Here is a 27,087-nt window from a genome sequence, read left to right as displayed (position 1 = left end):
GACACGCTCCTTTGTTCAGACAGATAGCTCTCCCCAAGATAACTTGGGTAAGAAAAGGCTAATGAGCCGCACACACCGTCAACAGAACTGCCCCCCCCCTTATCCCCAAGCTCCCCTCCCCAGCATCAAACAGAGGAAAACAAAAGACGTCTGGCAACTCTTAACAAGCATTTCCTTACTGACAAGTGTCTGTCAGCGCCTTCAAAGTACCACAGGCAGCAGCCTCAGGTACCATACCACGCCTTCCTCTGCTCAGCAGGCGAGAGGCAAATGGGTTATTAGAGCCTACTCCATTTACACTTGTTGGGAAAGGATGGAGAGGAAATGCAAGCCCCCCCCCCCCCCTTTTTATGCTTTAGTTCTGGTTGTATTTAATTAGCCAATTCACCGGCTGCTTCGCTGCCTCAGCGGCCACAATGCTTCCTTGTATATTTGAAAGGAATTTGTCAGTTGCTGCATCGGCATCGCAGCGTATCCAGGCATGCAGACTGAAATGGTACATAAAAAGTCCCCCTTCCTTCTTCTCTGGCAAGAGCTGGTGGAAAGCAGATCACGTTGGCAGGCGGATTCTGGTATTTTGTTGGTCCAAGATAACCTTTACAGAATGGATGTTTGGGTTTCTATGCATAAATTGATGTTGAGCTCAGCCTTTAAACCGTCGGTGAGGAATGCTTCGGACAGATCAGCTTTGAAGTCCTTTTCCGTAGCAAAACAGTAATGATAAGAAATCTGATGAATCAATATACTAGTCCATTTGATATTCCACCTAGCCTAAATTTAAACATAATGTTAAAGTTATCCCTCCTTTAACTTCCAAATGGTGGTTTAAATTTTATATCTTGTTTTCCACAGTTACTGTTTGCCGTCGGTTTCACACACTGGTGCGATTATTATAGTGAAGTGGATTGGCCCTTCTCTTTTCAAGTAAGCCTACTTCATTTATCAACTGGCACAAGGACACAATACTTCAATTCAATTAGGTTTATTTATTTGAAGATTTGCAAAATATAAAAATACACCGTATTCACAACAGATGAAAACATTTGTTTAGTAAGGCATTGAAATGATGTTTCATACACATCTGTACATGAAAAAATATTGGAGATGGAACTTTTTACTAGCTTGGTAGTGAAAGATGGTTTGCTCATTGGCCACAACCAAGTAGAAAAACAAAAAAACGAAATCAACCAGCTTAACTGTGTTAGGGTGTTTCAAACGGCCCCTCAAGAAACAAAAATATCCACAAAAAAACTAAAAATAGTAACACAGCATCCCAACGGTAGGTTCCAGGCGTCAACATTATGCCATGCAATTGACGACATGATCTCCAAATGCAGATCGACGTGGGGTGGCACTTCCTCACAGCCTCAGATAGGACACCTGCAGAGAAGGGTCAGTACATTTAGGAGATTGGTTTTGAATTTAAGGTAAAAGCATGAAGGACAAAGAGAAATGAAAAAAACACAAGGACATGGTTTTATTGTGATTTCACATCAGAAGCCAAAAAGTGATAGAAGTCACATATTTCTGCTGCATTGCAATTTATGCCATTTTAGCATTTCATTCCATCACACAGGAGGGAGCAATTAAGGCAAATGCTGCCTCACAAAGAAACAAAGAAATACAACATAGGGATGGGAAAGAGAAAAACATTTTATGATAATGTTTCTTTATGTATGTGCGACCCGACCCCGGATAACTGGTTTTGAAGATGAGGTTGATTCTTTGATGTGCCTTCCTCAATAAAAGGTGATGAAAAAAGACTTAAAAACACATACAGACTCCCTTCCTCCCTCCCATTAGCCCTCCCTCCCCAGACCATCTGCTAATCCTGGGCGCTCGCCGGCTACAGCCTCTGCTGCTGCTCCACCGAGAGCTCTATATCGGGATGATGGATGAGGGCATTTGCCACTCTCAAGGCCTTGTCTACACTGTCCCAGTGCCCCTGTCTGCTCAGCAGCCAGGCGCAACAGTGGTAATTCATCCAAATGATAACAAACTGCGTCGGGGGGTGAGTCACCGCAGGCAGGCATACATCACCGGGACGCCCGGGCCAACATCAAAAGGGGGAATCAGGGGAGAATGTTAGCAGTCATTATGATTCACTCAAATTCAGCTTCTACACGCCGTGTATAAAAGTGTTATGTAGAGGCCCGTAGAGGCAGACACAACCCTCCTATCAGCGGATTGGCTGGAGTCTGTGTCCCTCCTCCATCCCATTGACATACATTAGCTCTATTTGAGATTAGTCTCACCAATCTGAGTTTAGATTTATATCTTAAGTCTGACAAGCTAAAATCTCAAATCTCTGAACTTTACTTTCTTTTGCGTCACACTTGTTTCGCCCAATCATGTTGCTGGATCTTTAAGCGTGTAATTGGCAAACACAAACTCGGAATTGTCAACTGTAAAACGGTGTCTAAAGATGTCAAATCACGGCGTGCAGAGTGCAGACTGGCAACTTTAGAGAAACTAATTAAAATGCCCCTTTGAAAGGTTCATCCACTCACCAAATTAGTTTCCTTTGGTGGAATATCTCTAAAAATAAAAACGGGAATCACCCGTCCCCTGCAGTTTTTGGTTTCCGGCCCAGTTCTGTTACAACAAAGTAGGACTGGGACAGGGACCACAATGGAAATAAACTTTCGGGCTTCAATGTGTCATCCCAGACTATTAATGCATTTTTATGCATGACACAGAGTGCTTGTTCATATTTTAAATCAAAATGGTCAAATAAAATCAATGAATCACTGCTGGATCCAAGATGAATTCATAATAGACGTTGAACCATTGAGACGGGAGAGGCCCGAGGACAGTGCCACTGGTCCCTGCTAACCCATGACCAGCTCTGCTCTTCAGAACTCACCGCCGACAGCCGTTTATCTTTTCAATCGGACCCGGGCGAGGGTGCAGGGAGAATATTTCTGAACTTAAGGAGAGCGATTGAGATCAAGTACAACCCTGGGGAACGGTGGTGATGTTGGTGGAGGTGGGGGCAGGATGATCATTATGGGGATACAACCTGAACATTTAGGACGTGATGGAATCACAAGATTAGCACTTAAGGGATTTGGTTAATTGGTGACGTTAACCGTGTCCAGATTTAAATCAGCCATGAATTTTGTTCATCTCACTTTTTGGGCAGCTTGTGCGACATTGACAATTATATTTCAAAGGAGCGTTTAACAGCTCTCCTAGCCTCTTATCTTCTTTCTTTTCGTCCAACCCACTAAAGCACACACAAACTGCCCTGGCTACGCTGCTTTCTCCAATAGTAACCGCAAACAAACAATTCTCCAAGTTACAATTCTGTGTTTACGTGCCACGGCGTCTACTCACAAATGTACAATTCTGAGCGAAGACAGTGGCTTAGGGAACTGAATGCTTAGGCCACGTTCCAAACAGTTGAACTCACTTCCTTCGCCTACCCTCGCAACTTATTGAAATGATGCTCTGCACTCATGCAATTATCAGATACAGGGTGCTGCTAAACACTCGTTTGGAATATCATGCATGTCAATTGCTCACCATCTGCCCAATTTCAGAACTCGAGGCTTCAGCGTGAGGGGGTGAGTAAACAAAAATCATGGCTGATTTACATCTAGGCATAGACAATGTCTTGTAAAGACCTAAGCCCAGGGTCTTTACACACCGGCCAAAACCTTAACGTCTTTGCTGACATTATATGGTTTACCAGAAATAAACAGAGACAAAGAAGTCTTCGTAGCTACACTGATATGGCAGACTATTTCCGCCAAACAAAGAACAACTAATGGATGTTTGAATAAATATTCAAACAGTGTTATCTTAGATAAAACAATATTTAAATATTTTTTGCGACTTCAAGAATGTGCCGTGTCAATTGCTGACAAAACTCAGGACGCCCTAGCCAGAAGAATGATCTTTGCAGCGGTGTTGTCCTGCCAATGTTAGGCTTGGGCTTAAGGGAAGGATTAGCTACACAAATGGCATTGTACTGTCCAAGCAGAGGTGTTTAAGAAGAGGGAATCACCATTGGGAGCCATTCGCAGAGAAAACCTGTTTTGTCAGTCGGTGGTGTGCATGTAAAACACTGAATCTTGAGTGACTCTGATTTGCCTTTCCCAGTGTTCCATCAAACAGGCACAAGGGCTCCAATAAGGGCACCGTGATTAAAAACGTCTCTCTTGACTCTCCTTCTGGAATCTGGCGCAAACACACGCATGCAGGCTCAGCCTCAGAACCTCGCCGTCACTTTCTCCCATTGTTATGGCGAGCGTTCTGCCTGCACCCTCTCACATTTAATGAATCCAGCGGGCATGTTGGGTGAGGCATCGAGTTTCCACAATGTGCGGTGGTGTGATGCGCAGATGGGACCGTGGTTATGCATCAATCACATTGCAACGCCGTTCTAACGGCTGGAAACCATTTCTGGCCGCGGATTAACGTGTGAATGTGTGTGAAAAGCATGGTGCGGGTGTTGTCTGTCCTCCAGTAAGAGGGTTGCACTTAAGAGCCTGAAAATACTGCCATTACACTGGCGAGGAATAGGGCAATGGGTGGGCAGGGGGAAGGGCCAGGAACAGTAGCAGAACATTCTACGTAATAGCAGAGAACATAATAACCAGGGGGTGGGGGGGGGGGGGTGGGGGAGAGCAAGCTTTGATCAAGTTACGGAGCACAGATGCCCCAAGCCTGCAAGCGCAACAAGACCACACACACACACACACACACACACACACACACACACACACACACACACACACACACACACACACACACACACACACACACACACACACACACACACACACACACACACACACACACTGTGGTGCCCCCTGGACTCGCCTAAGGCCCTCTGGCCGTCCCCGTCTTTTCCATTTCCAGCACGACCCTCACCCCCATCCTCCAGCGGATGAAGCCGACCCTCTCAGATCCTTATCACAGCCTCGCACAGCGCCATCACTCTGAATGCACCAGCCCAGCCCTCGCCCTGCTGTCCCTGGCGCGTCTCTCTAAGACCTCTCTGGTAACACGGGATGACTTCGTGATCGCATTACCCCCCCCCCCCCCTGTGGTCTGTGGTTGCGGGCAGTTCTGCTCCCTGGGAACCAGAGAGTATGGTCTGTTTATTAGCAATGTTTTACGGCCCCAACGCTGCATATGTTCAGGACAAACCCACATGGGTTCCTTTGCGTAACCGCATAGTTGTCCTTCTTGCGGTCTCCCTGATGAACCACAGTGTGTGCAGAGGGCCTCAGGTCCTCAGTGTGAGGGGAAAGCTTTGGGTAACAGCGGAGCTCGCTGTGGAAGTGTGCGTTGTGCCGCAGTGAGACGGCACCAAGCCTGGAAATTGAATTACGACACCATCCTGGGGGTGGGGGTGGGGGGTTGGTATGAGGAAAGGAAACCAGTAGTAATTGTCTGCCCAGAGCATTCTACCTTTATGATACGAGCCAGGCGGCAGCAGTGGAAACAGGTATATAGCATTCTGCACGCCACACCAAATGCACAGAAACCTTACTATGTTTTGAGAGAATCAGATTCCACAGAGAAAAGGACTTAAGGGGGTGGTTTGGGATGTGGGTTTGAGAGATCTGTTCAGATTGACTGACGTTAGAGCTGCAAACACACATGAACACACCCAGATATATACTGAACAGGGTCAATACATATTTGAATCCGCGCAGTTTCAAGGATATAACATTATTTCGGGGGATCGACAATTGTTGGATTGCGGCATTGCTTACCACAAGAGAATCATCTTGCGCCCCAACTTTTTGGTGAGTAAGCACAAGCAAATAAGTCCAAGCATGTGTGTGTGTGTGTGTGTGAACGCTTTCTTATGCAATGAACTTTTATTTCTTCAAGCGACAGTGCCGGATGAAATCCAACAAAAGATAAAAGAACAGCAGGTCCAGCATGTGCTAGCTGTACATTATTCTGCAAGGAGTCTCATTCAATTAAAGGCAAAAAAAAAAGGGCCTGGAGTCTCCTCTCCAAGACGTTCTTCAACAGGTAATGATGATAATTACTTGGTAACTGTCGGAAGGAGAAAAACAGCCCAGGCACAGCTAGGCAGCGCTTATTTTCGAGTCAAACGGTTTCTTAAGGCAGTTCCCGCTAATTATACTCTCGGTATCCCCACAGGTGCATAGAGTTGAAATCCTGACAAAAGTACAAGCTCAAAACCAGACCCAGCAAATTCAGTATGTTGTTTTTTTTATCCACTAACGGCTCTGAATCCTGAAATTAATAAATTCCACAGTAGCAAGCCGTCGACGGGCAAGTCTTTATCACGGCGAGACATTCCAGCTATATGAACTAAATGATCTCTGGCAGCTGGACGAGTGTCTGAAGGCCCACTAATGGGCTGCGTTTTGTCCTGCTCAACCAGGGAGCTGTCAGAAACCTGCTAATTACATATGATAACCCAATATATGCCATTTTACGAGCACACTTCCTTGCTAGGAGCAAAACATAATTAGGGCTGCCTAGTAGCTCACAATGCATAGGAAACCAAGGAGTGCGTGCCTAGGATGGAACCTGCAGTACTCACCTGATGAGACTGTGTGTGTGTGTGTGTGTGTGTGTGTGTGTGTGTGTGTGTGTGTGTGTGTGTGTGTGTGTGTGTGTGTGTGTGTGTGTGTGTGTGTGTGTGTCTCTCCAGACTACCTTTTTTCACTAGGAGCATCTGTGGCCCCTAACTGAAAATTTTAGGGCCACAACCAGAAATGTTCGGGGCACACTATAAATCAGCATGCCAATGTGATTTCCAAATTTTTTTCGGTGCGGTTTCAAATTCAGTGTCACATTTTATTGTGATTCTCATCTATACCAACTGTTTCCACATGTGTGCGCATGCGTTCGACGAGCAAGCTGCACCTCCTCTTTGCCCGCTCGCCTCTCCATTGAGAATGCATTGACAAACGCACAATTTGGATGAAACGGCTGAAAAATAATGTACTGTGTCGGACACGGTTGCGGGTCGGACGCCTGAACAGCGCGGGTCAGACGCGGGTTTTACGATTGCGAGCGAGATTTCTCCGGTGCTGCATATGTTATTCACGAGCGGAGGAGTCTACTAAAACCGTCAACAGTGGATGATGTCCTTTTTTTTGCACAGCAATCTAAAGCACGAGGCCAAACACCACATAGTGTAATTCCCAGGCGTTCCATCGAATGTTTCTAATTTTCCTTCGGGTGCGGGTCGGGCGTCGATATCAATTTATAGCGGGTCGGGTGCGGAATGTAATCTGCGCTACTGTCGGAACACGGGTCGGATGCGGTTTTAATTATTGTGGGTACGGGCGGGTGCGGGTTTGCAAAATAAGACCCGTGCAGGACTCTGGCCCTGGCACACTAGCCGCAGGTAGGAAGAACGAGTCAATAGTGTGCGAATTGTTCAAACACACGTAGCAGGTTGTGAAATCGTTCTCCTTCTCACAAAGACGTTTACGCGCGCTCGATATTAAATCTCTAGGAGCCTCCCCCTCCACAAATTAGCCACTAACAGTGGCCATTCCCTATCCTTCTCACACTCGATGGCTAGCTAGAGTTCCAGATTTGTTGACGCGCACCTTCCCCGTTTAACGTGTACAGATTTGAAAGAGCAAATTTACTAGTGGTCACTAGGGCTGGGCGATTCTTTCGGTTTAAACGATTAATTTGCATTTTTACTTTGCTACGGTTTGTGAAATGGCTGAACCGAAAAATCGTGTTTTTTTTTTTTTTTTCTCTAAATCAGGTTTGGCGGATAACATTTGAACGGTGGGACGTCATTACACGAAATTTCAGTCTTGCGTGCTGAACGTAGTGACGAAATTTGACGTGAAAGCCTTCCGTGGTTTTCGAGGAAATCACTGTGTTTCAATCGTCCCGTGTTTCAATCGACCCGGATCTCCCCTACCATAAAAATGTCCAAGAACACAGATGAAGAACTCATTCATAAAAAGGGTGCTACTTCAGTTGTATGGAAGTGGTTCGGGTACAAGCAGTCAGACATAGAACAAACTGTTCCGTGTAAGGTTTGTAGAAAGTCGATCGCATTTTACAAGTTTTTCAGGGATGGCCTACAAGATTTTTTTTTTCAGTTTGATATAAAAAAATCTTTGCACAATAATGACCGCCAAGTGGTGCTGATTTTATCTTTTATCCTCGAACAACTGATTGGTTCACATAGGCCTAGATTACTTGGTAATCTCATTTATTTTTATTGTGTTAATAAAGAAAATATGTATTTAAATTTTGCCTTGGTCTTTTTAATTTGTTTAGAGAAAAACAGAAAAAAAAAAAATCGAGGTTTAAATCGTAAATTGTCCATTAGTTAGAAAAAAATCGAGATTGTATTTTTAGGCCAAATCGCCCAGCCCTAGTGGTCGCACATGTTGCATTCTGGAGGTGTGTGTGTGTGTGTGTGTGTGTGTGTGTGTGTGTGTGTGTGTGTGTGTGTGTGTGTGTGTGTGTGTGTGTGTGTGTGTGCGTGCGTGCGGCCTCACCTGGTAGGACCTCATGTGTCGCAGCACGGACGGCAGCAGGGCGTTGGTGTCCTCCATGGCCTGCAGCAGCTCCTCACACACCGGCAGTGGCAGGATGAGGGGGTGGCCGATGGCGTTGGTCTCCCAGCTCCCAACGATTCTGAAACCCAAAACACAATGCATGTTATGCACTGCCGTGTAATCTCGCAGATACTGCTTTACTTGAAGGCAGACGAGGTGAAATCTTTGTGATTGCGGCGTGTCACTTCTTATTTGTTTTCGACCAATCATGTTGCTGGAGGCGCTTGATTGGCAAACACAAACCTGGCCAGCACTAGTAGTAAAATGCAAAAAAAACGTGTCTGTAAAGGCTTCGAATAAACAACCCTGTAGATTGGCCACTATAGAAATACACTCTACACATTTTCTTCGGAAATCTCCAGATTTCTTTGGGAGAAAACCTTTAACATGGTGTCCCCACCCCATGCCTTGCCTTGTGCCATCTCCCCCAAGAAAGCAAAGTAGGACTGCTGGATGCCAGAGGAGCACTGATGTACCCAGCCTCATGGTGACTGGTACCTCTACAGCAGCAGCCAGTGGCTAGAACCAGACATTATATCACCGTTGCAGTTCTCATCCAAATGACGTACAAGCCTTCCCCAGTGGAGGTTTACCAGTGCTGCATTAAAACAGGACTGATGTTGTGTGATAATGTCAGCCCTGCTGAGTGTACGAGTCAGATAAGAGGAAGACAGCAGGGGGCGGCGGGGCGGGGGGGTCAAGGATGGATGCCTTGTCAGAATATGTGGCAGGCTCTGGGTTTCATTGAGGTGACATTTAACCATGTGTGCGTTGTTATCCTGAAAGGACCTGGCCCTGCCAGATAAAGGCCCCGGCAATATCTCACACAGTCCTCTAATAAGGCCCACCGCAACACGGCCCTTATTCACGACCCCACACACCGCCGCCGCCGCACACACACACACACACACACACACACACACACACACACACACACACACACACACACACACACACACACACACACACACACACACACACACACACACACACACACACACACACACACACACACACACACCTCAAAATAGATTTTTTACGACCTATCATTTGGTTTCAGGGATCTTTCATCCTATAGGCTCAGGTTAAGCACTAAATACCACCAGCGATTATCATGAAAACAAAATCTTTTATTATCAGAAAACCTTTCTCCCCCCCCACCCATTTGGTGTATACTACCTTCAGTACAGATGCAGAGAGAATCATGTATATAAAGTGCACATTCTAAGGTTACTGCAATACATAGCACTGCCCAAACGGTTAACTGATTCTCTGGATTAGTTGGCTGACATAACAATGTTGGTGTTGCTCACGAGACAGAGCATACACATCAACTTTCAGCTTTGGCAAGTTTTAACAGGTATTTTTAGCAATAAAATTTTACAGACCAATTAATTTGATTAAGACTACTATTAAGACTAGAGGAATTAGAGGAATTGTTCGCTAGAGCTCTGCAATACACAGTATTCTAGAAAGGTGCTAAAACTACTTCCTGGGGAAGTACAAAGCTGGTCAGTCTACTGAACCCACAGCAGAATCGTAAATGCCCGCACCAAGTGCCCTATTGTGAAGCTACGCGGTACAGTACCTCAAGAGGAGTCTCATCATGCTCAAATGAGCAATGCTTTTAATAGGGTCGGAAAAAAAGCTCAAACCTATCCTCTGAGCATCGTCCCAGCGGGGGATTCTGGCTGCCAATCTTTAGAGCATTCCCATTAACAACACTTATTTGCCAGAAGTGGAGCACCTCTGCACTGGGAGCACTACCTACCTACGAGCAGACTCTTAATTCTGCAGTCACATCAAGGGACGTAAGGCTTTCAAGCGAGTAGTAAAAGTAACTGACAAGCTGAGTTTACTTAAAACTGAGCCATTGATCCTCGAGCCAAATCCTTTAAAAAACGCAGCCGGTTCCCTTATGTCGCTCACGTGGGATTTGCATTTTTCCTCAGCTGTCACACACATTGCCGACTTTGTGCCAGGAAAAGAGTTGAATGATATCAACGTTTCTCAGCATTAAAGCCTGTCAAGCCTATAAATAAAACACTTAGAAAACAAGCAAGAAAATGCGTCCTTTTCTTTGCCATCAGCCTTGGAACAAATAATGGCACACCGGCCTCTAGGTACTGCCAGTTTTTTTCCCCCGGATATCCCTTTGAACAACTAATGGGATTTTAATTATTCATCAACTTTACGTCATTATTCATCCTTATTTAGCAGTTGGGCTCCTCTGCGTGTCCCCTCGTTCTGGATGGGACCGGCCTATCTTTCAAAGAACATGCCCTAATGAACCCCTGTCTGCCCGGAGGGCCTGACGTAGACCGAGGGGAGCTTGTCAGGAGGCTGCGGGAAACGCAGATTCCCCACCGCCCCCCGCCCGTCCTCAACGTCCGCCGTGGGACGAGGGGGTGGAGGGCCGGATAAGCAAGCGAGTGAACGTCGGGTCGGAGTAATGAGGATGGAGCGTTATTTTGGAACCGCGTTGGCACCGCGAGGCAGCAGGACATCCGATCCCTCCCACACTCTCTCCTCTGGTGGATCACCGCAGTCGTACGGCGACTCCCCCCTGTTTGTTGTAGTGGCGGGCTGGGGACAGGCGGTGCCGGTGGGGGGGGGGGGGGGGGGGGGGGGGGGGGGGGGGGGGGGGGGGGGGGGGGGGGGGGGGGGGGCTTACTTGTGTGATGGCCCGGAAAAGGCAGTAAATACCCACTTGATGGCGGCCTGAGTCTCCAAAGTAATGAGGCGGTTGGGTCAGAAGAGAACGGTTGCAAACAAGAAAAGAAAAGGAGTGTGGGCTATGGAGTCGTCTTTCATCCTTTGTCGGGAGGGGGTCGTAACGAGACGGCGGCTGATGGAGTAGCTCCCGCGCCCGGGGAGAGATGGCAGGACGAGATTAAGGAGAGCCAATCGGAGACGGATGGTGTTGGGCGGGGGGGCCGAGGGGAGGCGGGATGATTCCGGACTTACTCTCTCTGAGCAAAGCCCTCATCGGAGCACACGATCCAGAGGAGTTTGAGGGCCGGACGGGCCTGGCTCGACAGACACTCCCCGTCAGCCTCTTCGGGCCCCGGGGAGACGGAGCCATCAACCTGGCGGACAGACGCCTCCGCCACCGACACCATGACGGAGTCTGTGTTCAGCAACCAGATCTGGGAGAAGACGGGGGTGTGGGTGGAGTCAAACGCTTCTTACAGATGGGAACTACCGTGAGTTTCTAGTTGGAGGAAAGCATGTAACTGCAGGGTAATGAGCGAGGAATAGAACCAAACCAACTTGCATATGGGTATAAATACACAGATACACTTGCAAATATAAAGCGACACCCCTCCACTTTAACATAATGACTAAGGTTGGAACGTTAAATCGAGTGCTGGCCGGTAGTTTTTCCAGGCAAAAAGACATTCGACATTTAAAAAGTGAATTGTGGACCCTGACTCCACTTTTATAGAGCACTCAGCACGAGGAGTTCAGAGTGGTTGCAGCCAATTCCCATGTTAGCGTGGGCCCACACGCAGCACTCAGATACCGTGCGGTAAGGGACCGAAGAAGGGTGCGCACAGACGACTCAATCCCGGCTCCCTGATCACGCGGCGGCCCTACCAGTAAGAAAGGCTTTTCATCAGGGGTCTGGATGGCGAAGTGGAAGACACTCAGTGTGTTGGAGAGCTCCAGCATCCTGGCCGCGACGCTCTGCTCCAGGAACAGAGATCTGGGATGATGGGATGGAGAGAACCAGACAGTGGTGAGTGGGGGAACGAAAGTAAGAACATCCAATATGCACTGACAGGAGAGTAAAAAGTAAGGATGCGTTCATTTTTAAAAAATGTATCCGTCATCAGCCGAGACAAAGCCTAGTGCTATCCCGGTTAGACTCCCCGGTCCCCCACCCTTCAGCATAAGACAGGCCTTTGTGAGCCACCCACCTGCTGACAGTGGCCTCTACCTGGCTCCCGCCCACGGTGAGATCCACCACCACCTGGGTGATGTAAAACTTCAGGCTGTCTGCGGAGGGAACGACCGGGACACAGCGGTGGACGGGGAGGAAGAGAGGTCCGTTAGGTTAGCACACATTGACTTCATGCAGACCGTGGTCATGGATGTTATTGGAAACCCGACACACTATGAGGACTGGGAGAGGAAAATCTGGGGTAAGAAAAAAAAAAAAAAAAACTAAACAAATCATCTATGTACCGTGTATATTTATATGCGTGGGTGTATATGAGAAAAAAAAGGGAGAAAGAGTGGAGCGGTTGCGTTGGAGAGTGGCTGACTGTACCTGGAGCGAGGGCCTCTCCCAGCACCGCTGAACAACTCTGGCAGGAGATGCTCACCAGTCTGCGGCAGGATTTCTAAATACAGACACAAAGCAAAGGAATTATATAAATATCTCTCTCTCCAACACACACACACACACACACACACACACACACACACACACAAATCAATAATTTCTGTCTCATTGTTGGAGACAGGGCAGTCATCTTCTATTCCCCTCTCAGTCGTGCACTCATGTCACTTATGGAGAAAGTGAATAATGGAGAAGGGGACATATCAATCCTCCCTTTGCAGACTGCCAGAGAGTTTGACTTTGAAGATGGCAATTAGACTAATGATGGTCACCGTGGCGACGTGCTTGCGTCACACCAGGCCACGTGTGAGTGTTAGATCAGTGTTTCTGAATTGGGTGGTTAGCACAGGATTGCAAATAGTGGTACAACACATTTTCAAAATCACATTTGTTTCATCTGCAGTACTTATTTTAAACACATGGGGGTTGACCGTTTCTACCAATAGACACTCAGGAATCAGGATTGGATCCTGGGAACCAGACGGACCTCGTGAGGTCATGTTTGGCTCTGTGGATAAGGTCAGGCTCCCCTCCCTTCCATACAAAAGATTTCTGCCCGGTACGAGGCAGACCAATCCAAAACCTTAGATCTATTCATCCGTCGGTCTATCTCGTACCCCGCAGAGATCTTTTGGTATGAGAGAAAAGCCCGACCTTATCTGCATAGCAAAAGACACTTGAGCTCTCGAGATCAGGATTGCCGCTACACTCTTCTTCAGCCAAAATCTCCCTGGCTTACAACGTTATGTTTATGCCTTACAATATTATACAAATGATTCTTAAAACGCTAAAAATATTAATATTTATTAAATGTGCTGCTATGATTATTATTAAAAATTAATGCTGGATGCTACAGGCTCAATTTAGTTTGTTGTACTTATTATGAAAAATGTGAGCCTGAAATCTGATAACTTAATGCCTTTATTTAAGTATGAAGATTTTTGATTTTGTTCACCTAAAGTGCAATACATTAATTAATCAAAGGAATTACTCTGACATGCGCAGCTCATCAATTCAGTAGGTCTGTAATTCAATAAGCCCAGTATAAAGTGATGGGTAAATGGCACTGATAAATGTCAAAGTTACATCATGTGCTACGCGTCACTTCTCATCGCTAGGCCTATTGTGAATTGGGTCGCGATGATGGGCCCTCTCTAAAAAGTGTGTCTCGAGAAATAAATGTTGGGAAACACTGTCGGGTCGCTGACACGTTGTTAAATCACCTTTGGATCCTGGCTGGCATCGGTTCCGGCACGGGTCACTTCCTCCACCAGAGTGTCCTGGCAACTGGCGTCTCTGGTGAGGAGGAAGAAGGTGTCGCCCAGCAGGCAGTCCTGGGCCCGGGGCAGCAGCTTCAGGTTGGCGAAGGGGTCCGGGTGGCAGCACCAGTCGTCCACGATGGCGTTCCAGTTGCCGTTGGGGAGGGGGAGCACGCGCTGGAACACCCTAAGATGGACGAGGTTAAGGAACGCCAGAACAGGCAGTGTGTCAAGAGAAGAGGCGCCATTGTGCTTTTCAATAATAGTCTGGTGGAGTTATTTCAACTGCAACTCCCGTTGTGCAGGAGTCTTTTCAAAGAGAGATCGAGAGAAGAGAAACAAAACGGGGAACTTGGCAGCAATACAAAGATATTTGAAGGCTATCTGGAAAGTACATTCAGGATGAAAGGACATATTTCATATTACGTTCCTTTGTGGAAATGTAGACAGCTTGCCATTTTTAGACGCCTATTTTATAATCACTTAGCCAGTGGAAGCGTCTCGATGGAGCCAGCGCAAGTGACATTCAGAGAAAATACAACGTAGCCTTTTTAACTACGCCCACTAATCACCCACTAAATCCAGCTTCGCCCGACCTATTCGGGACAAAGTCATCACAGACTCTTCTCCAGCTTGTCTTCACTTTATGAATCTCTTGCTCCCTGCAGCTGGGTCACAACTATCAATAAGTGCTCCTCTTCTCAAAGACAAGGTCATTAATAAATCAGGGTTTCCCGGAACACACCCACCCCAACCCCCATCTCACCTGTCATCCAGCAGCCGGGTCCTGCAGCCCTGACAGTGGAAGCAGTAACTATCCTTGGTCTGGAGTCTCTCTATCGGGCTGCCAATGCCCTCTGGTGGGGTGGGGTGGAGAGGTGAGGTGGGGTCGGCAGGGTGGTGAAGAGAGGGGAAGTGGGGGGGGGAGGGATGGAGTGGAGGTGGGGTGGGGATGAGTTGGGATGAGTTGGGGTCAGATGGGATGGTGTGGAGAGGTGGGGTTGGGTAGGACGGAGAGTTGTGGTGGAGAGATGAGGAGTAGAGGTGGGGTTTGGTGGGCCGAAGAGGAGATGTGAGGGGGGGGGTTGAGGGAAGGGGGGGGAAGAGGTGGGATGGAAACATTAGGTGGGATGGAGTGGGGTGGAGGTGTGAGGTTTGTGGTAGCGGGGGGTGGAGAGGTGGAATGGAGTGGTGATGGGATTAAGGAACATTAGCGGATAAACAAGTTCAAGGTTTTCAAAGTGTGGGCTCATTTTTGTACTACAGAGCACCACAGTCAATAAAACCCTGGGTAGCGATTGCTCGCCCTGGTAGGGTGCTGCCATCAATCTGGCGGGGATTCGATTTGTCACAGCTCTCCAGGCTGTTGTTAACTTCTTTGTGGGGACCTGCTTGGAGCGGAGGATCATATATCTTATTGAACGTTTTTGTTTATTTTCGGGCAAATAGCTGTGACCGTTTTCAATTGTGTAAAGACTTGGCTAGTTATGCACTCAGAATTAATCTTTTCCTTGCATGTTGGCACTCTCAAATAGAGTATACATGATTACAAATAGTACTGGCTAAGATGACCCCCGTTTGTAATCGCACAAAAATAACATTAGTTTACAAATACATCAAGTCATGACACAAGGATTATATATAGTGTTTGGTGTGCGCGTGTTGGTGCTAGGGGTCCATTATTGTGAAGATTACCGTCATCTGTGCTTTGGTCTACATTGATACGCATTCTGAAATGCAGCTCCTCGTCGCAGGCTGCGGTCTGCACGCAACTTCCCGGCTCCAGGCTGACACCTGCTGGCAGCGCAAGGCTTAACAGGCCGTGGGCCGTGGAAATATCAAGAGATCCATCGCCTCCTGCCACGCTCACCTCAGTTGGGTCGTTGACAAGATCTTTCCTGGACGACGCAAGAGACACGAGTTTATGTATTGTATTGTGTATTTTATGTTTGCAGTGTATTTGCAGTGCAACTCAACCCTAGTTAGTTGCACTGCAAATTCATTTAAAATAAATGCAGTCGTCATGGATTCCACACACCATATTGCAGATGTGTTATTCAATATTGTGGGTACTACTACCTACTGCCATATACATCCCTAGCGAAATCACAGTATTACAGTAATCACATATTTCTAGTCTCAAAGTGGAAACACTTGATGCAATCATTGCGTTAAACAGGTTAAACACCAATGCCAATTAATGTGGAGCTTTTCAATACATTAAGAACATGGAGGTTTAAGAACGAAGACTTTAAATCTAATAAAAAAAGGAAAACAACTCATGTACAGTATGATCGACTCGATCGTACAGTATGATCAAAACTCTACCGCCACCTAGTGTCCGTTTGAGCTCATACAACGTGAGATTCATGCAACTTATTGATCCACAAAGACAACTTTACGTTAACGCAAAAAGTCTCCAGGGACTAGATCTTGGGATTTCTACCAACATCTGAAGAAAAAATAACTATGAAATGTTGCATAATGAATGTACATATCTAGGGTAAGACTGTAGCATCCATGGATGGACCTGCTTGCTATTAGCTTAGCTCCCCTGGTCTCCAAGACAAGACGAGGAACAAGACCTCAATGGCAAACGTTTTTTACCCGATAATAAGCATCCCCGTTTTCAGTCTCTTTCTGAGCTCTACGAATAGTCCAACTCTACTTGTTGTTCTTGTTGCTGCCATCCCCACGCTTGTGTTGGGCCTTAGCCACACGATCTGTAACACGCACTACCACTCAATCCGGTGCAAAAAATAACGGAAACACAAACCACCGTCAAAAATGGAATATCCGTAATGGCGTGTTTTGAAAAATAAAACGATCAGAATCACGGTTAAAAACGAAATCACGGACAATGCAAAGTTATCTCCACGCTTGAACGTCCAACCACAGAATTCATTCAATGGGACGTAGTAGCTACCGTCCCTGAAACTAGCCCGGAGAAGATACTGAATTGTAGCGTTATCCCGGGCTAGCGCAATGCTACGTCCGGCCTCTTACAACTTCCGATAAGCTGTGTGCTCCACATAACAATTTTGGGGCAGTTAGGAAGTATACGAGCATGGCAATAATAACAAGGAGATGACAAATGGACTTCTGGCCATAACATTTAAAATGCAATATCCGAAAGCATAACATGACATGGAATGGAAACGGATATGATATCCCTTGATCAAAGGTCCCGCCCACTCTCTCACATGCTGCTAAACCAATGGAACGAAAAGGCCCGCCCTCTCTCTCTCCCGCCTCTAAAACAACCGAACTGAAAGTCCCACCCTCTCTGTCGCTCTCACCGATAACGCTCATTGTGAGCATCCAGTTTCAGGCTTTCTTATGTCAGACGAGAACGCCTGGGAACAAGGTAGATACGCCCACTACGTAGCGTACGCGCAACCAATCCGCAATGCAGCCTGGGAGCTGTCAATCGCTTTGTGTTTCTTCCTTCCTGGCCGTTGAACTACGGTGATGTCTAGGGTCGTTTTTTTAATAACCGAGAAGGAATCTCTTAAAATGCCGACACTATGTAGAGCACAGTGAGCCATATCTCCACCACGTGACCTGTGAAGTCGTGTTATGCAACACACAGGTAGTTAATTGAGCGACATTTTAGCCGGGGCCCAGAAGCTGAGCCACCGCAGCATCTTGCGTCTCTTGGATATACTGCCGCTCACATTGGCTAGCTGCCGGATTCAGGCTTTGACAGCCCTTTTTTAAAGTGACGTAGTGTACGTACGAATGCAGGACAGCGCTGGACCGAAATTCAATAGCGGTGAGCTTGAATGCTGGTCGCGTTATGGATGATGAGTGATGTTGGAATCGCTGGTTACAGCATATGTGAGGTAGCTTGGGTGTACCCAGCTAACCGAAAGCAGCGCCTCCCCCTTAGCGTCTCAAATGGCCCTCAATTCACCTGCGTGTAACTTAGTTTGCTCAACCCATTTATTTTCTATCCCGCAGGCGATGAATGTTCTGTCGTGGATAACAGGTGATCTGCTGGTACGTCGAACTGCTACTGGTCTCTGAATGTTTGTTTATCTCTGAACTGCCTTTTTTCATAATGTATGTTTCTGAAAACACTGACCCTAACCCTAACCCTTTACCTAGTAATCCATACTTATTTTTGGTTCACATTTTAAGTGCTATGCCAACGTGATTGTCATTGCATTATTTTTTATAAAGTTTTAATTGCAAGGTTTGTCATTTACTTGTCTGAAGACCGAGCACACGAACACATACCATGATCCAACAACTTTCACCTTTTAATGAGTGTCTACCTATTAATCTTTGATCTGTTTTCTTCGTCATCTTCTTTGCCCTTTACAGGTGTGATGCACAATTGCTTGCTTAGTGTCGTGCAGTATCAGAATCGTCACCCGGGAGAATGAACACAGAGGAAGTGGAGCTGCTCAGCGACTCCAAGTACAGGAACTATGTGGCAGCTGTGGACAAGGCCTTGAAGAACTTTGAGTACTCCAGTGAATGGGCCGATCTCATCTCTGCACTGGGCAAGCTTAACAAGGTACACCTGATCCTTTGTACTTGTGTCTCGTCGCCGTGTAGTTACCCATTCATAAAGGTCTTGATTTCTTTCACTCACAGTTACATGAATGTAATGTGAAAAGGCTTGGCTAATAGTCCATATTTGTGGGGATTGGGTTTCCAAGGTATTGCAGAACAATGCAAAGTACCAGGTGGTTCCCAAGAAGCTGACGATTGGCAAACGTCTGGCCCAATGCCTGCACCCGGCCCTGCCCAGCGGGGTCCACCGCAAGGCGCTGGAGACCTACGAGATCATCTTCAAGATCATAGGACCCAAGAGGCTGGCCAAAGATCTCTTTCTTTACAGGTAGGTCACCACCGATACCTGTATCTAAAGACACGCTAAATACAAGGCTGCTCCGATTCCATCAGCCCCCGATTGTGGTTGAGTTCCGTTGTCAGTGTGTACTGAATACACAATGTTGATAAGAATAGTTAGATGAATAAATAATGCTACACGATATTTTCAGAAGTTAATGCAGTACTTCCCCTTCTGCCACTGTAGTGCCGGGCTGTTCCCTTTACTGTCCAATGCGGCGATGTCCGTGAAACCAGCCCTTCTGGGTCTCTACGAAACCTACTACCTCCCCCTGGGCAAGACGCTGAAACCGGGTCTCCAAGGCCTGCTGACAGGGGTCCTGCCGGGCCTGGAGGAGGGGTCAGAGTACTATGACAGGTGGGCAGAGCAATAACACAATTCATACTCAATCGAAAAAAGAGTTGAGAAGCGCTGATGGTAGTTTTGATGTATTTTTGTTCTACTGTTGGTGAACAAAAGTAAACTACAAACTAACTAAGCTTGCATACTAAACCTGCTAGGTGTTCACAGAAAGCAGTACGCAAATCATTAATTCTAGTTGGAGTATGTGTTTTACTGTTGAGCCACGCAAAGGAATATGATTGTTACTTGCAGTCGGTGAATATGTGTTTTTTGTACATCCCTTGCATGCAACTGTTGTATAAAAGTAAGCAGACATCTATCAAGCTCACTACAGCCAGTTGAGTTTGCTCACTATTACAGTAGTCAGTACCGCCCAGTAATTGCTAACCTTGTTTACGTTCAGAAACCAGCTCACTCTGGGCTATTGACTGTATGATATCAATAGCACAACTTGACCACGCCCTAACCGTGTAGATAACAGCCCAGAGCCCTGCCTGAAAAGTACACCAGAATAAACCCTATCAGAAATTCTCAGATAAACCTTTTCTACACACAGACATTTTATGACTTTGCACATTTTCACAAGTATATCTTTCCACTTCCTATCCTCCATATCTGATGAACCCCAAGGCAGTCCCAGGGCCCCCAGAGCTCTGTTGTGTCTTGGGTAACAATAGCCTACTATTGTGTTCCCCCACCCTGTCTCTCCCTCCTACAGAACCAACACCCTGCTGGAGAAGGTGGCGGCGGCTGTGGAGCAGTCGGCCTTCTACAGCGCCCTGTGGGGCAGCATCCTGACCAGCCCCGCCGTGCGCCTGCCTGGGGTCACCTTCGTGCTGTTGCACCTCAACCGCAAGCTGACCATGGAGGATCAGCTCTACGTCATGGGCAGCGACATCGAACTCATGGTGCCCACATCACGTCTTTCTATCATACTTTCATTTTTGATTTGATTCAACTAATGCTACACGTGTTGACATGCTATAGTTGAAATAGAACATCAATCAAAATAACCAAGCGCAAATCACCAATAATAGACGTCACCATAACTGTCAATGATCACTGACTTTAGGTTTAAAGTGATTGAGAAAAACAGTGTTGTCTCACTCGATTTCCATTCCATTAACTCTGGACGGGACTAGCATGTTAATAAGCTGTGCGTGTCTGTACATGTGTGTGCTGTCCCTGATGCGCCCTGCAGGTGGAGGCAGTGAGCACCTCGGTCCAGGACTCCAGTGTGTTGGTGCAGCGCAGCACCCTTGACCTGATCCTCTTCTGCTTCCCCTTCCACATGAGCCAGGTCAGCACTGCTGTGTGTGTGTGTGTGTGTGTGTGTGTGTGTGTGTGTGTGTGTGTGTGTGTGTGTGTGTGTGTGTGTGTGTGTGTGTGTGTGTGTGTGTGTGTGGTTATCTAGCAGATGATCGTTATACTCCGTTGTGTGTTTGGTGTTCAGGTGACGAGACCGGACATGATTCGGATCCTGTGTGCTGCTCTCCATGTCGTTCTGAGGAGAGACATGTCGCTTAACCGCAGACTCTACGCGTGGCTGCTGGGTGGGACACACACACACACACACACACACACACACACACACACACACACACACACACACACACACACACACACACACACACACACACACACACACACACACACACACACACACACACACACACACACACACTCACACTATGTCTGTATATATTGTATGTAATTGCATATTATATGTGTGTGTATATATATGTGTTTTGCATTAACTAACATTCTTGTAATAGTCACTACTAAAGACTAATGCACACAAATGCCATAGTACACCAAAAGGACAGCCCTGATATTTAAAATGTAAACCATATACAGGTGGGAGCCTAGTGTATACCTCTGTAACCTGTTCCTGCATCATTCCAAAAACCAATAGTAAAAGTAACCTATGGTAATTATAAATGAATAGATCTGACCTTAATTGACAATTTGCATTGTCTGTGCATAGGTCTTAACGTGACTTTCATTGTTGTGGTCTCGTGATCATTGTCTTTAACTGTGTTCTCTCTGTGTTGATTTGCAACTTGCTTGCACTGGATAAAAAAATCATAAACAAACGGTAAGTGTCTGCTTGGCTGATCGATTCTAGATTTCAACAACCATTACGAACCACTTAAATGCACTCTCAGATGCACTGCATACCTGGCCTTGGTCCTAACATCTATGATGCCGGTGAACCATGTAAAGAAGCGTGATGTTTTGTACTCTTGTGTTCTTCCACAGGCTTTGACAACAACGGTGTGAGGACAGGACCTCGCAGTACACGGCAGAGCAACCCTGAGGAGCACGCTAGCCACTACTTTAACACCTTCTCCAAAGACATGCTTGTTCAGGTAGAACTCAGACTCGCTCACTTACTCACTCGCACATACACCTACACATGCACACACACCTCGAATCCAGGTCACCGATAAACACAGCTGCTCTCATGTTTGAAATCGGCCTAAAATAAAAAAAAAAGTTGAAAATCCCAAATCGTAAGGCTTCAGAGAAATACTTGAATGAGGGAGGTCCTAAATGTGTGACACACACACACACACACACACACACACACACACACACACACACACACACACACACACACACACACACACACACACACACACACACACACACACACACACACACACACACACACACACACACACACACACACACACACACACAGCGACTCTCTGTCCCAGGGGCCTTTCCTTTGAAGCCGTCTGCCCAGTGTGCTTCATGACTGGGTCAGATACACACCACACTCACACCCCCTTATGTAAGTCCCCCGTGGCTACAACAATGGCTCCCCCATCGTGCAGCTGGGGTGTGATGCGTCCCAGGCCCCCAAGGGAAGTGAGTCGGACCGTTGCAGGGAAAAAAAGTGCGATCACCAGGGAGATTTTTTTTTTCTGTGTTTTTGTACTTTCACCAACCTATACGTTAATATAGGCTGCGTGTTTTCCAAATATTTTCCCTGCCATCTGGCGTTCCGCATGCCACTTGTTGCAAGCACCCCTGGGGGGTTGTCTGTGGGTGCTGCCGGGAGCGTCTGTTCCCGGGTATGCGGCTCATTTTGTGGCAGACGAAGCGTGAAACATGAGGCGTGCTCACACGGCACAGGTGGATGGGCCCGCACTGATTCCAAACACGCTGGCGCTCCTGTAGAATTTAGCCAGGAATGATCTCATTAGCAATCCTGGGCAACTCAATTGTGTGTGTGTGTGTGTGTGTGTGTGTGTGTGTGTGTGTGTGTGTGTGTGTGTGTGTGTGTGTGTGTGTGTGTGTGTGTGTGTGTGTGTGTGTGTGTGTGTGTGTGTGTGTGTGTGTGTGTGTGTGGTCCCCCAGGCGATGGTGAGGATCCTGCAGGGGAAGGCCCGAGGGGGGGAGGAGGAGAGCGTACTGATGCACGACCTCAAGCCCTTCCGGATCCTCATCAGTCTGCTGGACAAGCCTGAGCTGGGTGAGTCAATTTGTGAAGACGGCCCCCTGTGAAGGTGCCGATATATTCTGTACTGTTTCTCTACTGCAGGGGCTCCAACCTTATTTGGGGGCAAAGACACACCTTGACCCATCCAGAAATTCAAAGAACACCAAATTAAAGTTTTAGGGCATGATGGGCATAAATGTTCCATATATTATTTCCAGGATACTATACATACTAGGTTATTAGCAGTTGGCACTCAATATGTTATACTTTCAACAGACATGCATTACATGGAAGAAGATATTGTAAAGATGACCAATTATAGAGATTCCCTATGTCTGGATGGTGGACTGTACTCCTAGACCAACCTGGTGTGCCCGCCCTGACACCCTCGTTGGGCACCATTGCTCTCGTGTTTAGAGCTGATGACCCACAGATCAATGCTGCTGTGGTTTGATGTGCTGTAGTACGGGCCTGTGAACCCGCTCTGCTCATAACGACCTGTTCCAAACATATTCAGGTCAGATGTCCTCGGCAAGTTCTGCTGCTGGCAATCCCACCCTTTAGAGTCCATTCTGAGTAAATGGTTCCAAATAAACAACCGTAAAACTTTTGCAAACTGCCTAGTAGTAGATGAATGAAGAACTTCCATGTAATATATTCAACCCGAACCCATTTCCTCTTGTTCCCCCCCACAGGGCCGGCCATCCTGGAAGACGTTCTGATCGAGGTGTTCCGCACGCTGCACACCCAGTGCCGAACAGAGCTGGACCTGCAGAACCAGAGCCCCTTCAGCAAGGATCATTCCCACCTCAGCAGGTTGGCCCTGCCTCATGTTTCAGCCTCCTTAATGTTTACGGTGCAGCCTGAGTCTGTTGTTGATGCCGGCCTCTCTGATCGATCCCCCCAGTAAGCTCAGGGAGAATAAGAAGACTGCAGAGCTGATCAAAACAGCCAACCTCCTCTTCAACTCCTTCGAGCCCTACTACATGTGGGACTACATCGCCCGCTGGTTTGAGGAGTGCTGCAGGTAGCGTGTTTGCTTGTGGAACGACGTCGATGGCGAGGTTTTGTATGGATGTCAAGTCAATGTAGTTGTTTTTCGTCTTTAGCTATTTGTTGTTTTAGTCCTGGCTTGAGTTGTATCTCCAGATATATTTGGTCAATTGTCTTGAGGTATTGACTCGTTGATGTTTGTGTATTATTATTGAGAAACTTTCTATTTAACTTTTCAGTTAAATTTGTTAACCGTGGAAGCAAGCAGACCTGATTATCACATTAATAGATGAATGGACCGCAGGAGGGAACCAAACCTGGGTCGCCACTGGGCACACTCCCTGCTTGGTTAGCGCACTAGCGGGTTTAGTCACAGAGCTGGCCAACCTCATATATCTTTGATGTGGTTGGTGGCTGCGGTAGAAACGTGTCATGCTGCGGTCTAACCCACTCTTCCTTGCAGGAGGACGGTGAACGGTGGTGCCAGTGATGTGCCGCGGAACGCCTATAGCATAGATTCCCCATCACTCTCCTTGCTGGAGTTCTGCCAGCTGGTGGACTTCCTACTGGACATCGTGTCCTTGGTGAGATCCACACGCCTCAGCCCTGAGCTCTGACCTTCTGCGTTTTATCACCGGCGTGTTACCGGTTGTTCCTGATGGGATCTTGTCCACTCCCTTTATTCTTTCAGTTTAAAGAGGCTACTTTGAGTCTTTCTTTTTATGTTGTCCTCCTACTCTGGGCCCACTTGCAGTGTAATTAAAGCGTCACTGCAAGGTTGATCCTAAAGCTGCAAGGATTGTTACTCTGTATTCTTGCAGAATGCTGGACATTCCTGGCTAAAGGATGTGTGTTTCTCCCCTGTGTGTGTGTGTGTGTGTGTGTGTGTGTGCGGGCAAAGCCTTTCTGAATGCCAGGTTCAGAAATTAAATCATTTACGTAGCTTGCTGCCAAATTTATTTTTGCTTTCTATTCGAACTATGCAAGCTCCTTCTATAGTGTTTCCAATGAATATAGTTTGGAAATTCCTTACACCACTTGTGTGTGTGTGTGCGTGTGTGTGTGTGTGTGTGTGTGTGCGTGTGTGGTCGCGTGGTGTGTGGCCTTTGCTCTGCTTGCTCCTGTCTGTTGAATCTCTCTGCTCTCTCTCTCTCTCTCTCTCTCTCTCTCTCTCTCTCTCTCTCTCTCTCTCTCCTTGAAGCCTACTAGAAGCATGAGGGTAATATGCCAGGTAAAGTACTGCTCTTTCCTGCTTCTTCACCTCATCTTGCTTCACTTAAGGCTGCGATAACATTTCCACAAATCCGGCCAAAAACATCCCCCCATAAAAAACACTGCTTTAACATCTCTGTGCTACATTTCAACATTTCATATTCACTTACACTAGAAGTGATAATGACACAATATTTCCACCACCAATTTGATTGGTGGTGGGAAAAAGGCCAACGTGGCTATGCCTTTGTGAAAATGAAATCGACGCTCTGTATGTGTGTGTTCTGTCTGTCCGTCATTTATGTGTTAATTTGCTCCCTCATTCCTTCACATATTTAAGAAATATGATCCTTAATTCTATGCTAATTTCCTGACTTTGTTTCCCCAACTCTGAATTCTCATCATTTTCCTGGGCCATTTAGAATTTAACTAGTTTTATTCTCCAACAGATATAGAAAGCAAACCGTATCATATATCCCTCTTAATTCATTATAAAATGTATCAGTATCGAGGTAAAAGAGAGACGGGTGATCTAAGTTAAGATCCCAGACTGTACGGTAAGTATCATCTACAACAGTGAGGAATCATCGATCGCAGCATCAGAGTCTGTTTGTCAGTGTGGGACTCCCACATCGCAGTCTCCTCCACCCTTCTCCCCCGAGTCCTCACCCTGCCCTGCTCTGCCCCCCCCCCCCCCCCCCCCCCCCTCCCACAGGAGACCTACATCGAGATCCAGACGGAGCACCTCCCCCAGCTGCTGCTCCGCATGGTGGCGGCGCTGACCGGCCACCTCCAGGCGCTGGGGCTGGAGGAGCTCACCCACTGCCTGTGCCTCTGCTCCAAGATCCTCAGCAAGGTGCAGCCGCCCCTGGTGTCCCCTCTGTCCCTTCCCCCCCTCCGCGGCTCGAGGGCCCAGGGCCACGGCGCGCCCGCTAACACCCCCACGACCTCCACCACCCAGGACATGGCCGGCGGCGAGGGGAATGGACAGGTGAGACAGAAAAGAGACAAGATAAGAAAGAGAACGCTTTACTTTTTCTCTGACTGATGTCATACTTTGGTGTGTTTGGGGAACTGCGGTTCTCCTTTTGATTCCTCCACAAAGAACGCAACTCCATCGGTCGGCCTGAGTTTACCTTCATGTAGTCGCACTCGTACGCAAGCAGGGCTTGGTGAACGACATGATCAACATGAAAGACACGAGGGGCATCACAGAATTATAGCATATATATAGTCATTTAGCCCTTGTTCCCTTGCATCACTAAAACTGTTTTATCTTGTCCTCGGCCGAAAACAAGTGCTTCCAAGCCTTGAAGTAGCGTCTGATATTTGGAAGCTGATGACTCATTCCTCTCATCATGTGGGCTTTATAGTCTAACACAACCCTCCCTAAGACCTAGTTTGGCCCCTTATGCTCTGATGGCGTCCCCTCTTCCCAGGGCAGGCTCCGGTTGGCACCCTGCACGCCTCTGCTCTGTGTTGCTTTTGGCTTGGTGGTCAAGCGCCTGGGCCTGGCCATCTCCTACTCGCGCTCTTTGTCTCTTTCTCTCTCTCGCTCTCTCTTTCGCTGAGCACAAGGCTTTTGAAGATCCACTCAGAGGATATAACTCTGGGCCTCAGAGGTCCTCCTGGTCCCTGTCCATCTACCTGGCTGTTTCAAGTGCTTTGTGAGCGCACTGAAGCCTCACCAAAAGCTCACACCCAGGGGACAGGACAGATGGACCGCAGGCAGGCCCATTAGAGACCGGGAATTGGTCTCTCATGGATGGTTCAGCAGCACCTGAGTCCCTCTCTTTCTCTCTCTGTCTCTGTGTCTCTCTTCCTCTCTCTGTCTCTGTGTGGCTAGAGTAATGGAAACAAAAGCAATATACTGGCATATGGTGCCACATAGGTGCGCCGTTTCAAATCACGTTGAGCATTGCCTCTCCCCCCCCCTCCAAACCCTCATCGTCTCTCTGAACTGCAATCAAAGTCGCTCTAAAGGGACATTAAAGTACTATGGATCGACCATCTGAGTCAAGGCTCTATGCCTGGAGTCCTGCCTCAACTCAGATGCGTTTTAGAACGCCTGTAACGGC

At 47.3% G+C, this 27,087-nt stretch overlaps 2 protein-coding genes across 8 annotated transcripts in view; one reads left to right on the top strand and one right to left on the bottom strand.

Annotated features, from left to right (window-relative positions):
• Nucleotides 1-966: 966 nt before the first annotated feature.
• ube3d (ubiquitin protein ligase E3D) lies at nucleotides 967-17,343 on the bottom strand. The gene is made up of 10 exons (XM_060064897.1): nucleotides 16,755-17,343; nucleotides 15,843-16,045; nucleotides 14,914-15,004; nucleotides 14,112-14,334; nucleotides 12,817-12,889; nucleotides 12,464-12,542; nucleotides 12,141-12,249; nucleotides 11,508-11,689; nucleotides 8,481-8,619; nucleotides 967-1,380 (listed from the first exon to the last, which is right to left on the bottom strand). Exons 1-10 carry the CDS (start codon nucleotides 16,835-16,837, stop codon nucleotides 1,360-1,362), a joined length of 1,203 nt encoding a protein of 400 aa, XP_059920880.1. The 5' UTR covers nucleotides 16,838-17,343; the 3' UTR covers nucleotides 967-1,359.
• Nucleotides 17,344-17,480: 137 nt separating this feature from the next.
• The window catches only part of dop1a (DOP1 leucine zipper like protein A), a 28,365-nt gene continuing 18,758 nt past the window's right edge, over nucleotides 17,481-27,087 (top strand). Inside the window, exons 1-15 of one of the 7 annotated variants that reach the window (XM_060064892.1) lie at nucleotides 17,481-17,922; nucleotides 18,111-18,149; nucleotides 18,477-18,672; nucleotides 18,818-18,999; nucleotides 19,198-19,368; nucleotides 20,072-20,261; nucleotides 20,555-20,653; nucleotides 20,807-20,906; nucleotides 21,643-21,725; nucleotides 22,723-22,837; nucleotides 23,500-23,620; nucleotides 23,712-23,831; nucleotides 24,261-24,381; nucleotides 24,999-25,028; nucleotides 25,725-26,000. In XM_060064892.1, coding sequence (XP_059920875.1) covers nucleotides 18,535-18,672; nucleotides 18,818-18,999; nucleotides 19,198-19,368; nucleotides 20,072-20,261; nucleotides 20,555-20,653; nucleotides 20,807-20,906; nucleotides 21,643-21,725; nucleotides 22,723-22,837; nucleotides 23,500-23,620; nucleotides 23,712-23,831; nucleotides 24,261-24,381; nucleotides 24,999-25,028; nucleotides 25,725-26,000 — 1,746 coding nt within the window. In that variant the 5' untranslated portion in view covers nucleotides 17,481-17,922; nucleotides 18,111-18,149; nucleotides 18,477-18,534. Of the gene's footprint in view, nucleotides 17,923-18,110; nucleotides 18,150-18,476; nucleotides 18,673-18,817; nucleotides 19,000-19,197; nucleotides 19,369-20,071; nucleotides 20,262-20,554; nucleotides 20,654-20,806; nucleotides 20,907-20,929; nucleotides 21,452-21,615; nucleotides 21,726-22,722; nucleotides 22,838-23,499; nucleotides 23,621-23,711; nucleotides 23,832-24,260; nucleotides 24,382-24,998; nucleotides 25,029-25,724; nucleotides 26,001-27,087 lie in introns of those variants that run through there. The other 6 variants (XM_060064891.1, XM_060064890.1, XM_060064889.1 and 3 more) reach the window with 6 other exon arrangements.

This window comes from Gadus macrocephalus, chromosome 11, assembly GCF_031168955.1.
Source record: "Gadus macrocephalus chromosome 11, ASM3116895v1".
Classification (NCBI taxonomy): domain Eukaryota; kingdom Metazoa; phylum Chordata; class Actinopteri; order Gadiformes; family Gadidae; genus Gadus; species Gadus macrocephalus.
The sequence above is the reverse complement of the archived record's forward strand: the minus strand, read 5'-3'. Positions and strand labels throughout refer to the sequence as shown.